This window comes from Elgaria multicarinata, chromosome 7 (genome assembly GCF_023053635.1).
Source record: "Elgaria multicarinata webbii isolate HBS135686 ecotype San Diego chromosome 7, rElgMul1.1.pri, whole genome shotgun sequence".
Taxonomy (NCBI): Eukaryota; Metazoa; Chordata; class Lepidosauria; order Squamata; family Anguidae; genus Elgaria; species Elgaria multicarinata.
This window is the reverse complement of record NC_086177.1, coordinates 48832959-48850165: the sequence shown is the minus strand read 5'-3', so window position 1 is coordinate 48850165 and position 17207 is coordinate 48832959. Positions and strand designations below refer to the sequence as shown.

Sequence of the window (17207 nt, the reverse complement as noted above, 5' to 3'; positions counted from 1 at the left end):
GGCATTTTGCTTCCAGTCCAGACAGTGAAAGAGGCATGGATCCATGTTGACCACACTGCCTCAGCCTCATTGAGTGGGTGGGTGGGGGATCAGTGTGTTAAGGTTTGTCTTATTAAAGGCACAGCAATGGACTGTATTCCCACCCAACATAGGATAGGTCATGCTTAGCCAGTTGCCACTAGGATATATAGAAATAAAAGTTGGCATACACATTAAAGTGTGCATGCTGTTGCATACATACCACAATCATACTCAAGCTTAACTCCTGCAAGAAGGGAGGCCAGGAGGAAAAGCAAGCCCTGTGGCTTTCCTAGCTAATTGTTTTTATTTTGAAGTTTTCTATTCATTAATTGGCATATATACATGTTCATGTACAAATATTAAGTAATACAAAACAATAGTCACATCAAGTCTATGTTGGCAAACTCCTGGTTTTTACTACATCTATATTTCCCCAGTTTATACATCTTGACTTGGATCTGCCTTCCACAAGAGGGGAAAGGGCTTTCCATGAAACTAAAGGCTCCACTCATGGAAGGCCCCACTACCTGACTTTTAGGAATCCCCCACTCACACCACAGCTCACCCCATTCAGTGGAGTCTCCTGACTCTTTGTGTAGCATCTCAGGGGCTGCCAAGGGAAAGAGAGGGCAGAGAAGACCATGTCCATCAGTGCACTTGATCCAGCTTAAATCTGGATCTAACTCAAAAATATTGGTAGGGCAGCGGGGGGGGGGCATTTCTTGTATAAATTGTCTGAGCTTCTACCATCATTTGTCTGAATGATATATTCTCTTAGTTTCACTATTTTTGTCTCTAAAGCCTTATCAAGCCACTCTTTCTATCACAGTACTGCATTGTTCTTCCAGTTTTTCCACCTGATTTTGGGCAGCCCTCAAGCAGGATGTGCTCAGTGCCCTGCTTTTGCCTGTTTCCTCAATTTTTGTTTTAATTTGGAAATTAATATCCTGCCTCTCCAATGCCTCTGCCTAATTCAGGGTAGTTAACAACAAATGATCCAATGCAATCATAAAATACACCAATAATTATAAAAAACAAAAATCTATAGCATTTTTTTGAAAAACAGACACCAAATAACAGAAGGACAGGTATAGAAGATAAAATCAACTAAAATAAGGGTTCAACATATAAACATACTTAACTGTTTGGCAGCTAAACTCCCAAGAGTTAGTGAAATTCTGCTTAGTGAAAGTTTTATTCTAATACAGCTTATTCATGACATACTAAGGACTGTAATTAGTGAGCTTTCTTTATCCCTTAATTAGTCACTATTTTGTTATATTTTTATGTGGCATTCTTCCTTTTCTTTGCCTTTATTTTTTTAACTTTAATTCAAAATAGAATTGCATTGGGGGGGAAATCTTCAACACAACAGGTCAAATGCATCAGAATGGGAAAAATAAATAAATAAATAAATAAATAAATACATAAATACATAAATGAAAGCTTTATCCATGCACTGACAGACTGTGGGAGAGGGGACCAGACAAAATGCCTTGGGGAAGATGTTCCACAAACTAAGTGCAGCCACAGGGGAGGCCCTCTCTTGCGTCCCAATTAGCCATGGCTCAACTACAGGTGGATATGAAGAGGCTCCCCAACAAATCACTTGTTGAGTTGATATGATACGTGAGTTGATATGAGAGAAGGCAATCCCTTAGATTTCTTGCACCCAAGCCATTTAGGGCTTTAAAGGTAAGTACTTACATTTTGAACTGTGTCTTGAAATGAATTGGTAACCAGTGCAGATGTTTCAAGGCCAGTATAATAGGCTTCAATTGGTGAGCACCCATTAGCATTAGCAATAACTAGTTATGGACCGATCAACATTTCCAGAGACTCTTCAAAAGTAGCCCCATGTGGAATGACATCCAATACCTTGATGTCATTGATTCATATCACCATGGGCACGTCAGAACTTTGGAACAAGGCTAAACTGACCTCTGCTACCTCTGGCTAGAAATGGTGGGAAACCGATTGGGGCAGCGGGGGGGTGTTCAATGTGTTTTCCTAGGCTTGCTCCCCTGCACTGAATTTGTTTCAGTTCCTACTGTTGTGCCCAACTCAGTCTGCACTGTGCTGGGCCTGTTTGTGGATTTTCCAAGAATTCAGAGCATTTGGGGTAGAAGGTTCTGCAATGTGCATGCATTTGGCCAAAATGTGCACAAATTGCAGATCCCTCAAAATGTACAAAATGTCCCCCGAGTTCAGGGAACAGAGCGCAGCTGGGCTCGCAGACACAAAGTACTGTGGAACTCCATGCTGCAAAACTCCATCGAGCCAAAAAAGAAATGGATTTCCCAATGACAAACATCCCTATACCTAGCCATGTTTGCCATTTGGGCATCGAGATGCAAAACTGGATCCAGGAATATACCCTGACCACAACCCCTCATCGTCCCAGGTCAGAACTCTGATGTCAAAGGTAGTGCTACCCCATCTGAAATGGGTTGAATCCCTGTCCCAGAATATGTCCCTTTCCTCACCAGGAGCACATCTGTCTTGCCTGGATTATGCCTCTATTTATAAACCCTTCTTTCAGATTATTACTGATGCTAGGCATTGGTGCAGATCATCAATAGCTTCCCTGAAGCCAGAGGAAAAGGAGAAATAGAGCAGCACATCACCTGCACACTGATGACAACACACTCCAGATCCCCTAACCACCTAATGGTTTCCTGAACATGTTAAGTCTGTATTAAGATATACATTTCTAAAGCATTTCTTCTTCTTCTTGCTGTCATCATGCAGTAGTAATCTAGTACCTGTTTCCATATGGACAGTTTTTATATGGACAGTCAGGCAGAGAAAGAAAAACTTTTCCATAAAGCAGCAATTTTCAAAGTTTCTACCAGTGTTAAGTGTCAGAATGTGCCCCATTATCAGCCTGTCATCTGAACGTGAGCATATTTTTGGGTAAAGTTACATTATTACTGAGTTTGCAATCTTGTTCATAAAATGCATTCATTAGAAAAATGTGCACTTTAATAATGTGCACTTTGGAAAATAAATAAATACACATTTTCACATTTTAGTCAATGGGAAAAAGTATGCCTTTGGATGTGAGCCTAAAAAGTAGAAGAAGCTTAACCAAATGCACACTCTTCCCATTTGAACAGCAAGAATAAAGCTCACAATTGTGAATGGGAAAAAGGCAGACTGCATTTTGAGGTCAAACTTGGGAGAACTTCAATGAGCTTGAACCTCACTAATTCACCCATCCACACCAGTGAATTGAGGAACTTCTGCAGAGGATTCTGGAAATGTCCTAGCAGTGGAGACTGGTGGCTCTGAGGACAGTGAGGCTGTGAATCTGCTCTGGTTTCAGTCAGAAGTCTAAAGGAGCTATCTAACCTGCTGAACCTATTTTAGGAATTGGGTTCAGCACCTTGGATAGCTCCTTTAGAGTTTGGCCTGAAACCAGAGCTGACTCACAGTCCCACTGACTTTGGAGTCCCCACTGTGTCCTACAATGTACAAATCAGGATGGCTGAACCTCACCATTATACTGCATGAACTGAAAGTTTGCCCCTAAATTACATTCAATGCTACCCTGCAGATGTGCATTGCAGGGGAAGGCAGATAATGGTGGGCTTTCTCTCTTTCAGGGTAACTTATGTGCCATGATTGCTTTTTCCTATTGAGGAATTCCTGATAAGCTTTCTGGGAACCCCCCTGGAACAGAGCTCTAAACCACTGCCATAAATTATACATTCTCTTTTGTTAAGCTGCCAAGGTGTGCCTAACTTTTCCATCCGTAGCTAAAGCCTGCTAGATTGCAGTGAGATACATTGCTCCCCAAGTTACTCAGTTTATATTTATCACTTAATTAGTTGGTTCTCTGAGGATTTTGGTCCTTAGTGAAACCTAATTTTATCGTTGCCAGTATATCAACAGTAATAAAGAAAAATTAGGCTGCTATCCCCAAGAGAGGGGGGAAATGTATTAGATTCTCCATGTAAGTTTTCTTTTCTTTTCCTTTCCTTTAAATCTCAGAATTACAGGCAGTGATAGGACTGAGCTAAAAACTGAGGGGCACGTTTTATTATATTCTCTCTCATCCCCCAAATGCCTAGACAATGACATCATACACCAATGACAGGTGTATGATGTCTTTGTCTAGGCATATTGGAGTGGCTGTGTGGTGTTATTACATCATTGTATTAATTGTGTGATCCCTAATTGGCTAGGATGATTCAGGAAAGGAGGGAAGCTGCAGGGGGAGGAGAAGGGCATGACAGTAACAGTAAATTGTTGATAAATTGTTCTAAATATATCTAAATTGTTTTTAGATATATGTTGTCTCTCTGTGTGCTGTTTGTATGTTTTATGTAAATGGTTTTGCACTTCATATAATGTATTTTTAATGGTTTTAATTTTTGCAAACTGTTAAGAGAGCTTCGGCTATGGGGTGGGATAGAAATACAATAAATGAAATGAAATGGAACGCTAGAGAGAGAAGAAAAACAACTGCTGCCAAGAGCAATGTAAATACCAATATATACAGTGAAGAGGTATTCAGAAAACCTTCTGAGCATCCCAAATTATCCCTTTGCACTCCAAACATTTTCACTGGTGACTGGTTGATGCAGCCTCTAGCAACTAGCAACTTGTTATCTATGGATGCATGGGTGGTTCAAATGAATCTACGGATGCATGGGCGGTTCAGATGAATCTACAGATGCATGGGTGGTTCAGATGACTCTATGGATGCATGGGTGGTTCAGATGAATCTACGGATGCATGGGTGGTTCAGATGAATCTATGGATGCATGGGTGGTTCAAATTAATCTACGGATGCATGGGCGGTTCAGATGAATCTACAGATGCATGGGTGGTTCAGATGAATCTATGGATGCATGGGTGGTTCAAATGAATCTACGGATGCATGGGCAGTTCAAATGAATTGCTTAAGGGCATGTTTCTATGCATGTTTAGACAGAGAAAAGTCTTACAACTCCCAGCATTTTCCAGCCAGCCTGTCTGTCTAGAAGATCAGCCCCTAAAATTGTTACATTTGTGATGGACATGAAACTATAGGGGAACTCAGAATATTGACTCTCTTCATAGGTTGGTTACCTGTGCATTGCCTTTTATACACTACTTAAACTTAGGGGACCCTCTCCATGTAGATGTGTTTATGGTGTGTTATTCAACACTTCTAAAATACTGAAAGCACATCTATATTATACCAGTTTCCAATGGCTATATCTGTCATGACCCTTCTGCAAAGAACCATGGGAATTGTAATACTGCACTAGGGTTTACATTTTTATGTTAAGAATGCATTGCCAGAATGGTATCTCAAGGTTCCTTGGTAGGATCATAGCAGGCTCAGACAAACTGGTTTAAACATGTAATATAGACACAAGTAATTCAATTTTTCCTTTCCAGTGACAATTAACATACTATGAAGGCAGTGTTTCCTTGAATGGGGTACAAATAGAAAAGTCATTTAGGTTGGAATTCTATGCATGTTTAGACAGGGTTGGCTAGTGCACGCTGTGTTTGGAATTGGAGATGCAGGACTTTTTGTCTAGAGGACTGCTACCTTAATCAAGGAAATATACGTAATATAAAACAATATTCATGAATTGCTGGTTTTTCTATATAACCTATATAGCACATAACAGATTTCTTCCAGAAATCTGTTAAATTGGATGAAGTGTGACTTTGTCCACAACAGTTTTGAATCTGAAAGCCATGAGACATTCTACTCACCAAGCTGAAATCGGGGAGGATTGTCATTCACATCAGAGAGATTGATAGTTACAGTTGCTGTTGCTGAAAGTTCTCCAGTTTGGCCAATTCTGGCTTTGATGACAACAAAGTACTGATCTTGTGTTTCTCTGTCCATCGGGGAAGCCGTTCTTATCACTCCTATAACAGATATCATAAGAACATAAGAGCCCAACTCAATCAGATCAAAGGCCTCTCTAGTCCAGCATTCTGTTCCCAAAGTGGCCAACCAGATGCCTATCAGAAGCCAGCAAGAAGGACATGAATGCAAAAGCATCTTCCCACTTATTGTCAGCAACTGCCTCTGCTACTAGATGTAATATATAGCGATCATGATTAGTGTCTCTGTGTAGTTAGGTTTGGTTTTTTTTTTTTGCCCCAGTGTGTCTCACTTTACACATGCTTATTTGGAATCACATTTGCCGTTTTAATAATGTCCATTTTGGAAAGAACAGTTTGGAGCGCTTTGCTCTTTGTTTTCACCTAAATAATTTGGTGTCATCAGTGTAATATTCAGGGCCCTAAAGTATTTTGAATGTAACAACATGGATTGCCAACTTATATTGTCTCTCTCTAGACGGGGCACTTCTGCCTGTGTTTGGGCTACTTCTAACAGAAAGGATGGTATGCATGGTACCCCCTGCTGCTTTGGGCTCTGCTTGCACAGTTGGAGAGTAGATCAGCACTGTGATTTCTGACACACCAGACCAATTCAATTCAGATCACTTGAGAAGTCACCTGACTAGGCTCAAATCCAAATCAGAATCTCACTTTGGGAAATTCAAATCTTAGTGCTGTCCTACTGATGATCATTGGGAACCAACAAATGGTTATAACTTTGCTGTCTGTCAAATTTCAAGCAGATAGGTTCAGGAGAGTGATGGTTTGTGAACAAGTCGCTTTTATTTATATGGTGACTCAATAACCTGGCAGAATTGGATTATACTTGCTGCCACCACAGTAGCAGGGATGGGATGGGGGAGAGAGAAGCATCTCCTTTCTTCCCTCCCTGCTGGTTATTTTACATACGCGTCAGGCACTCACATAAAATACTAGAGCCTGTCCTTGCCATGGCACAGATGGGAGGGAGAGAAAGGAGGTGCTTCTCCTCTCCCAGCCAGCTCTAAAGTCCCCTTCCTTGCAAGGAAGAAGAGCCCAGGTCCTCAGAGCTGGCAGGGGCAGGAGTCGCTGCTTCCCCAAACACTTGTCCTTTCCTTGTGCTGCCCCCACCAGCTGTCAAGCATTTCCTCCCTTACCTTAATGGGGCCTTTAGGGCTGCCATTTATGTAATGGGGTGTGTTTTTTTTTACATAATTTGGAGGCTCTGGATGAGGGAGCTGATGGCTGTCCAGCAGTCATTGGGCCTTGTGGGTGCTAGGAGTAGTGGTTTACAAATGGCTCTTGATTGGGTCCAGGGGGTGGACACAGGGAGTCAACCAGACTTCCAGATTCAGTTGGGCACTCACAACATCCTTAGAGAAGGCCGTTAGCAGGCCACAACCTGTGAGACTGAGCCCCAGGAAGCAGAAAGAAACAAAGTCAGAAGGGGTTTTGAATTTGGAGGAGGTACTCAAGAGAAGAACAACTGGACCCCTATTCCCTTATTCCCATGCGAAAAGAAAAGAGAGGAAGCACATCTATCATTCTGCTTGATCTCAGGGCAAGTAGGAGCTGCAGGCAAGCATTCTCAGATGTAGTCCATGCATGCAATAATTCTCGTACACATATGCATGGGTCCCCAGCTTTGTACATGTATGCATGGGTCCTTATAGGGGACAGCATCAGTCCCCCAACTTCACACCTGCACCAGGCTTCTGTGGAAGCCTGCATATTTGACCATGTGGTGGGCGAAGAGTGAACCAAAGCCAATCCTTGGCCAGGGGGCTATTTATCCCAGGGCCACCCCCGTTTCCATCTCAAGGGAATCATCCTGCAAACTCAAACAGCACTAGTGGAGCTCCGCCAATTCTTTCTGTTGCATAAGCACTTGTGCAACCTGCCACCCAACAGTGTTTGTGCAAATGCGTCTTCAGTTGCATTCTCTTCTTGTGCATTGTTTGGAACCCTCACACCACATTATCTGCACTAGCAGAATGATGCAGTTGGATACTGCCCCAAGATAAATACCATCACTTATTTGCCTTCAGAAACCCTCTTAAAGAAGGATCTGATGAAAATTATGCAGTACTACTGCATTCATTGACCATTTATTTTTCAGGTTTTTCTTGCCGAAGTGGCTTATTAACAATAATCAAGTAGCTATATAGATATCAAGCAATACCTGTTGTTGGCTCCACAGAAAAATAGGGATGTTCTTGAGGAATGCAGTAAAACAGCCGGGCACCAGTTGGATCTGTTGCTGTAACCTGAATCACTGAAGTACCTGAAGCATGTCGGGCAAAAGACAGAGTTGCTATAGGAGTATTTGCTTTCAGGGGGTGGGGGTGGGGTGCTTGCCAGGTTGGAAAAAAACCCTCAATTAAGTGTTTGCTACTTTTCTAGTCTATATAATATATTTGAAATAAGCATACCTACTTTTCAAGCTCTTTTGAGGGTAAGAGTCAGAGAAGGCTTCTATGTCTTTTCTCATAAATAAACATTACAGTAACTATGTTCCTTAGATCTGGAGATTTAAATCTGCTTCTTGACCCTTTATTTAATGAAGTACAATTTGTTAGTGCAAGAGGTAGGGTTCTCTTTACAGTGGTGCCATGCCAACCCATTTAGTATTTGCCTGAAGAGGTATGTCTATCTCATTAATGAGGTGAGTGCTAGAAGCAGGCAGAAACTATTTTTATTTGAAAGGATTTTCTGATTTCATTTAGTTAATTTAGCATTCGTTAAATCCTATGCAGCCTTTTACTTAAACTCACATTGCAAATGGTTATCATGATTATTGTCATGACTGCTATTTGTGGTTGACTTTCTTCACATGGTAATAATTTGTAAGTTATGGGTTCTACTGGTAACCAATTTATTATTGTATTTTTGCATTTCTGTCATGGCCTGTGGCCAACATGGAAATAATACAGAACTGACTGAAAGCACAATCTTATACATGCCTGCTCAGAAGTAAGATCCATTGATTTCAACAGGGCTTTCTCCCAAGAAAGTGGATATAAGATTGCAGTCTCAGTTGCTCTGGGGCAAACAATGTTACACTCTTCTGCGGTTCTTAGATTGTTTATAATTTGCTTTTTGTGATCTTTTTAATTTATTCATGATATTTACACTATTTTTCTGGAAGACTGTTCTCAAAGTTATTGTACGTTGCTTAGTGATTTGCCGACAGAAAGAAATCTGTTAATCATGGTGAAAAACAAGCAATACTTTTACATGGAATCTGAATGAGAACTCATCCCATAGGCATTTTTTAAATGTAAAGGATTGGCATAGAATATAGAAAATCATGATAAAAGTTTAAATTCAATTTTCTCCAAGCAGATATCTGCACATGCAATGTGATTTCCCTTTCTTCCTCCCTTCTGTATCCCCCTGCATAAATCCCAGATTTGATCTGGAGGGTCCCCCAATCCTCTGGAACATACTGAAGGCCAAAGTGGAGGAAGGTTCCATGTGAACAGCAGCTGAACATGGGTCAGTCGGCCCCAAAACTGGGCCACCAGTATTTCACCGGCGGCCCAGATGGGCCTTCTACTTATTCTACACCTCTCATGTCTCTTCACAATATCTAGGAGTGGGCAAGAGCACACCAGGGTGGCTGATGGAAGGAGAGGAAGTCTGTTCTACCAGTGGTTTCCATTCTACTGACAAAATGACACTATTGGATACAAGCCCCCAAGGAAGAGTGAATTTGAATGTATACATAATGCTTTTCCCATAGATCTTTTAAAAATTGCAGCCAGTCCCCACACATCTAGGATTTCTTGGGTTTCAGTAGAGGGCTTGAACTAGGGCTGTCCCTCAAGTCACCTTGGAGGTTGATTTGGGAGCTCTGAATTGGTCCCAATTTGACTTGGGGTGCTTCAGGACTGAGCCAACCAGGTTCGGATTTGGTTTGGAAGCAAGGAGGTAAGCTGGGTGAGGCTACCCTGGAGTCCACTGGACTCCTCCCCTCCCTGTTTGCCCCCAGAACCATTATCTTCATCATCCATGGTATTTACCTTAGCTGCACATCCTCAATTAGAGCTGCCATTTTACATGAAGATGGGGGGCTCTGTAATCTAAAGTTGCAAATGGCTCTTTATGGCTGCCATAGTTTGTGATCATAGATCAAAGAAAACTACAGAGCCCCCATCTCCTTTTAAAATGGTGGCTCTAATCAAGAATGCATGGCTAAAATAAGTCCCCCATTCTAGTGGTGAGTGAGGAGGGAGGGGAGAAAGAGAGAGGGTTGATTGGGGAGTCCAATGGACTCCTGTTTGCCTCACAGCAGGTGGGGCTGGGGCTCACCACCACCCCAGATCATCCCGAGTAACCCCAAAGCTTTTGGACCCATTCTGATCCACTTTGGATGCCTTGGGATGATCCAGTACCACTCTGGATTTGGGCTGAAGTGGTCCAAATTGGCCCACTTCAGCTCAGATTCAGGGTTCAGCCCCGAGTGCACAGGCCTAGCTCGAACCCTAGCAAACTTTCATTTTTAAAAAATAATGAACTTTTGTTGTACGCTTCAGAAATGTTTTTGCAGATTGAAATAATCCATTACTGATATAAACAGGGACAAAGCAGATGCTGTTATTTATGAAATATTCCAGTAAAGTTTTATGCTGTTAGTATTCTTCCATTCATTTGCCTAGACAAATTAAGGTCATGTGTATGTTTTTAAATATATTTCTTGCCTTTTTTAAAAATTCCTGCACTGTTGTTTGCCAGTCTTTTACAGCTTCTGTTTTTGCAACCATATGTATGCATGTGAGGTGCTCTCTTAATTTTTCACTGCCTATAGCTTGAAATGGTGGTAATAAAGGACTCCATATGAAAAACCGAAGCAAGAGTACTGTATCAATCCCTAATTTAATGCCTGTAGTGCAGCTTAAAAGAAAGAAAGTCAAAACAAGCAATGCATCCGAGACACACAACAGGATTCTGATAGCTTTTTATATCCTTGAGGTCTGTAATGAGCATTTCCACTGAAGAACAGAAAGTACAATCCATCTACAGAAGACAATTTTGTCTCTGGTTGGAAGTCAGCCGTGTCCTAGATCTAAATCTGACACCATCCCCAAGGGCCTTCAGAGAGATTATACCCACGAAGAACAAAAATTCTACAGCACACTGTTTATATATATATGCAATGTTTATGTCTAACTCATTTCTTACCTAACTTCTAAATATAAATATAAATCGACCTCCCTCTTGAGGGAAGCAAGACCTACAGCCACTTTCCATAGCTTGCTGTCATAGAATCACATTATCTCAACTTATCCCAAGACATTCTGCTAGTAAGTGTTTCACTGATAAATTAGTCAGCAGCTCCCGGCGGACTTTTAGTTGCTGATATAAAGCTATCACATTATCTGTAAATATGTTGATAGGGAAGATGGCTGTTTTGAAGACATCAAAAGTAACTTCCTAAACTAACAGCTTGCGTTAGTTATATGGAATCCTATTTGTATGCTTAAGATAGCAGCATACAGTCTTAAATATAAGAACATAAGAAGAGCAATGCTGGCTAAAATCAATGGTTCATCTAGTCTAGTGTTCTTTTCACCCAGTGGCCATCTAGCTGTCGACCAAGAACTTACAAGCAGGACATGGGTGCAAGAATCCCCTCCTGTCCAGTTGCAGAGCAACTGGTATATATAGGCTTACTGCTTCAGATACTAGAAGTAGCACATAGCCATCAGGACTAGTAGCCATTGATAGCCTTCGCCTCCAGAATTTATCCAACCCCTTTTTAAAGCCATCCAAATTGGCTTTAAAAGTACATACCACTACATATTTCAGTAGTACATATTTCACTACATATTTCAGTAGTTACAATGGAATCAGTTACCTAGGGAGGTTGTGGGCTCTCCCACACTAGAGGCATGCAAGAGGCAGCTGGACAACCATCTGTCAGGGATGCTTTAGGGTGGATTCCTGCATTGAGCAAGGGGTTGGACTTGATGGCCTTATAGGTCCCTTCCAACTCTGCTACTCTATGATTCTAGTGAATTCCATAATTTAAATCTGTGCTCTGTGAAGAAGCACTTCCTTTTATTTGTCCTGAATCTCCTACCAATCAACTTCATGGGATGACTCAGAGTTGTAGCAATATGGAAGACGGAGAAAAATGTATCTGGTTATGCTTCTGGAAAGTTCACTGGGACCATATCCCTACTGAAGTAGTACTTGCTATTCTATGCTTTAGTGAAGTGGATTCAGGGATGTAGGTTATCTGAAATGCCCATGAAACACTGAAAAATATCACATTGGACTTATGGCACACAAACTGGAGTGCTATTTACATATGTCAGGGATGCAGAACTTACGAGCTGGGAGCCGAATCTCGCCTCTCCAAGGGCATGTCTACACCTGAGGGAGGGAGGGGGAGGGAGAGGATCACAGATTTGCCTACTTCCATGATCCTCCCTCAGCATCTTGATGGCCACATGACATCTCAGAAGGAAAGAGGGACATTGTGGCTGCCATTTTTTTAATAACAGGGGAGAGAGAGCGCAATTGCGCTCCACTGAAAAGTGAGTTTAAAAAACAAACAAAACCTGAACCCACTCCCCACACCCCATGGGCTCTGCATACAGCTTTGTGCCTCTTTTCAGAGACCCACTACTTGTGGGGAGGAAAGGAAGAGACAGGAGCAGCAGCCACACTGCCCTCAGTCTGTGGGATGCTCCTGGGACTATGGGAAACATTGGGTTTTTTTCATGGTTCCCAATATCCTGCGGAAAGCCTGTGGCCATCCCTGCTTGCCCAGAAATGCACAGGACACACAAGAGAACAGCCCAGATTTAATGGCTGGTGTAGACATGCCCCATGCCCCAATTGTCCCAATTTATCCCTCCTGAGCATCCCTAGAAGACCATGTCCCCTTCCCCTGGCACCACCTTCCTTTCCCCAACCACTGGTTGTTTAACGGTTTCCCAGTTTTTTCCCGTTTATAAAAGGTTGCAATGCCTCCTACTTATGCTGTCATGTGTGTGTGTGTGTGTGTGTGTGTGTGTGTGTGTGTGTGTGTGTGTTGGCCCTTCCATCCACTGCAATACAGCCCCAAACCAAGAGCTTCTCTGAAATGGGTTTCAGCCCTAGGGTAGAGAGGGGTTCTGCACCCCTGAGAGATGCTTTCACTCACCTGAGCTAATCTGAAAACAATGGATTCTTAAATCTGCATGATGATAACCAACCACATCTTTGGCTTTAGGCCTCATCATAATGTCGTTCAGGAAAATCCCGGCAATATGGGAAAAGAATAATTTCAAATTGTTGGCAGAGATAAGCCAACGATGGCATAGAATGTGTTCCTCACATTAGCTTCCAGACACTACTTCTCATAGCTTCCAAAGAAACTCAAATGTGTAGAACTGAGGAATTTATTTGTGTGTGTGTAAAAAAAAAATAAAAAAAAATGCAGCTCAGTAAAAGAGTTTTCACGTGTGTCTATTGGGCTTCATAATTTAACCTGGATTGCAGTATGCGCACACTGGGTGACCTTGGAACAGTCACTATTTCTCAGCATAATTTATCTCCTAGAATAGTTGTAAGGATAAATGTGGAGATATATAGATATAGATATCTCCTTAGAAGAAGTATGGGATAAATATGTAATAAATAAAAGATGTTTGGGGATTGACTAGTACTGGAAAATAGCGAGAATTAAACTGTATGAATAATACAATGAAATTTACACAACAATCACATGGAAAAAGTTTTAAATCAGGCTTCAAATCTGCTGAAATGCTGAGTATGATCACTATATTCCATTAATGCCATTTTTAGGGATCCATTGTGTCTGCAGACATTTAAGCTACATGGATTGCACTTTATTCAAAATACTAAATGCCGGAGGGAGGAATGTAGCCTTGTATTTGCTAAAGAGGCCATTTGCTGTTACGTTTTCCTTTAGTGTAGCAAATATCAGGGGGAGGTTGAGAAGACACTAAGAAACCATGCTAACTAATGTGTATTCATGTCAATACATATATTGATGCTTACACCTCACTTGGGGCTAAATATAGTACTGAAGAGACTATAGAATATGAAGAAGCCTGGAAGAGACCGTGTGCATGTGCCATAGCATCTGGGTGAGAATTTAAATACACACTAGGAATGAAGCCTTTGTTTTTCTTGTAGTTCAGCCTAGATTCGGCTATTTTCAGGAACAGAAATGATCTATGCTCCTCATGGGCTCATGGGCTCAGAGAACCCACAAGACATGGGAGGGATATGATCTAGGCCAGGTGTTACCAAGCTTTTTGGACCTGTGGGCACATTTAGGAATTTAAGACACTGCTGTGGGGCCTAGCTAGTCAAAAGTGAGCTACAGAGGTGTGTGTGTGTGTGTGGAGAAATGGTGAGGCTAGAGGCGGGGAGGGGGGAAAGCAGCAATATAAAGAGGTAAGGAGAGAAATAGCAAAGACAGAGGCTAAGAGGGAGGGAAAAACAACAAGGCAAAGGGGTAGAGAAATAGCAAGTATAGAGACTAGAAGTAGGAGAAACAATGAGCTAAAGAGCTAAGATGGAAATACTGAGGCCAGAGTTTGAGGGATGGGGGGATATAAAGGCAAAAGGGTAGGTGGGAGAGAAAGAACAAGGTTGTGCCTGTTCAGACAACATGTTAAGCCATGGTTAGGCTGCTAATCCTTTTGCAGCAAATGGTTATTGAGTGTGTTTAAAACCACCATGGTTAGGAATGGTTCACATGACACACTAAGCCATAATGTTTAGCTCAAGGTGCTTAATCACCATGGCTAAGCATGTTATCTGAACAAATAAGAACACTGCCCAAATAATTCCCAACTTAAAACTATTTTTTTTAAAAAAAGAGGAGGGAGGGGAGAGCTTCTCAGATGCTTTTGGAAGATATAGGCAAACAAAGTTCAGATCCTAAGAAGCAAGCCAGTTTAAAGTAGATAGCTAGAGAATGAAAACCAAGCCAGAGGCTGAATCCACTGAAGCAGGCCAGAGGTAGCAAACCAGACAGGTAGAAACACAAACAAGAGCAGCTGCAACTCTTGGCCAACCTGCCAGCAGGTTCTCACTACTTTTTTTTTTTTTTTCATGTTGGACTGCTCTGGAACAAGTCGTTTAGAGTGGGCTCGCTTTAGTTGCCACGACAACCTTCACAGCTGAGTGTCAGTCTCTAGACTGTGAAAATTATGTTAGGATAGACACGAGACATGTTTAGATGAGGATCTATAATTTGCCCAGCCTAATTCAATCATGCCCACTCTGACCAAATTCAAAGAGTTCAAAATTGAAAAGATTTTGAATTTTTAAGCATGTAACCAAGCAGATTTTCATTTTAAAGACCCTCTGGGGGCATTTCTGCACAGGGTCATTTCTGCAGTGTGTATTTAGTATTCTGCCCATGTCATAGAAATGCCCCCTTCTTCAATTTGTAATCAAAGTTGAATGGTCAAAAGAAAAATGAACAGAGACAAAAAGGCGTATAAGATTGGGGAGGGACCATAGATTCCCTTTCGGATGTGTTAGACAACAACTTCCATCATTTCCAGCCAGCCTGGGCAATGGGTATGCTATCTGGGAATAGTGAAAGTTGTAGTCCAAGACATCTGGAGGGCACCTGGTTGTAGTAGAAGGCTGTGGTAGAGCCCATGTTTAGCTTGCAAGAAGCCCAGAGTCAAACCCTGGCATTTCCAACTAAAGGTTCAGTGATGGTAAAGACCTGAGTCCCTGAAGAGCCATTAAGAGTAGAGATGATTGGGCTAGATCAACAAATGGAGTGACCTAGGATATGCCAGCTTCCTGTGTTCCTATAGTATTAAAAGCAATTCGGAGAAGCAGGTGTTTTAGGAAGGAGAAGTGGAAAATATGGTGACTCTGGAAACACTGACATAAGACTATCCCATTGAACTCAATGGACACAAGTTTAAAGCCCAGAGTCTTTTCAATTCTCAATATTTTAAAAAGTGCACTCTAGTAGCTATGCTTTACTTTTCTCAAACTGTGAGTCAGAACCCACCCATGGGTCTCAGCCAACTTTCAGGTGGGTCCCAGCCCAGACAGTGCTGTAAACTGAGCTGTGCCATCATGTCACCATGTAACAGGAGTTGGTTAGGTAGCAAGGTGAATGTTTCAGCAATAACAACAACAGCTGTGAATAAAGAGGAAGGGGACAAGAAAGGGAAACTGTTACAGAGGAAGTGAATGTAAAAGCAGCAGGAGGAAGGGCTGAAAGAAACTGGCAGTTGGGATTAGGGTTAGGGTTGAATTGTGTGAAAGGAGAAGGAGAGAAGAAATGACAGGAGATGAGTAGGAAGGCTGAGAGGCATGGGGTGGGGTGGGGAGAAAAATATATAAAATAAACCATTTTCCCTACTTAGAACAGGGGTCCCTAACCTTTTGGTCAGTGAGCACAAAGTGTCATGGGCCCTCACAAAAAATGGTTGCCATGGAGGAGCCTGCTTATTATTCATAAAATGGCTTCCATGGTGAGTATGGCCACTCACAAAACACTCATTTCCCAGAAGGCAACTAGTGAGACTATTAGAAAAATAACTAACCCACAAGCCTAAGTACTCATACTTTGAGCCTTGGGATTTGCAAATTCTTCCCAAAATGGGGAGGCTGAAAAATGGTACCTCCAGAGCCCTTGTCTGTACTTAACTTGAGGAAAGCTTAATTATGGAACTCCCTGCTTCAAGGAAATTAAGGCAAAGAATTTAGCATTTTTCAAACAGGGATTAGATATAAAATGATATCTGCAGTTGCCAGCTGGTTATGCCAAATTCAGCATAAATGCCTGGTGGGCCTCAGTCATTTTCAGTTCTCTCAAGTGGGCCCTGGAGGTGGTAAGTTATTTGATAAACACAAACACAGCATCAACAGAAGCGGAAAGTACAACACACAGTACCTTCTGCAGACATTTCGGGAACAGTGGCTTCATAAGGCCCATCCAAGAACTGTGGCGCACTATCAGACAGAGAGCTATCTTCCTTTTCTGCAGTGGTCTTTGCCTGGAGGAATTATGAGTAACAAGTTGGTTTCCAGATAGTATTCAAACAAGCAAACCTCAAAGTGTTTGATTGATGTTGTCTCATATACTTAGCAATGTTTTTAGGTACAGATTTATATTAAATGAGATTATAAAATTTCATTCCAATTGTAAAGGAAATGGCATTTTGGCTGTCTGCACAAATATTTTAGGGGGCAGAATTTTCTCTCCATAACAGAAAGTAGCAATTGCAGAATTTGATAATTACCACATAATTCTTGCCAGTAGATTAGAATGACACGTACTGGATCTGTAAGTTATCACTTTCTAGATCACAATAGGAGATCATTCTCTTCTGCATGGCTCCATT

General features: G+C 41.7%; 1 protein-coding gene across 1 annotated transcript in view; it reads right to left on the bottom strand.

Moving 5' to 3' along the window:
• Positions 1-17207, bottom strand: part of LOC134401088 (cadherin-19-like) — an 89953-nt gene that overhangs the window by 40882 nt on the left and 31864 nt on the right. Inside the window, exons 3-5 of the mRNA XM_063129805.1 lie at positions 16757-16859; positions 8042-8143; positions 5743-5901 (exon numbers count right to left, since the gene is read on the bottom strand). Of these exons, the coding sequence (XP_062985875.1) occupies positions 5743-5901; positions 8042-8143; positions 16757-16859 (364 nt within the window). The remainder of the gene's footprint in view (positions 1-5742; positions 5902-8041; positions 8144-16756; positions 16860-17207) is intronic.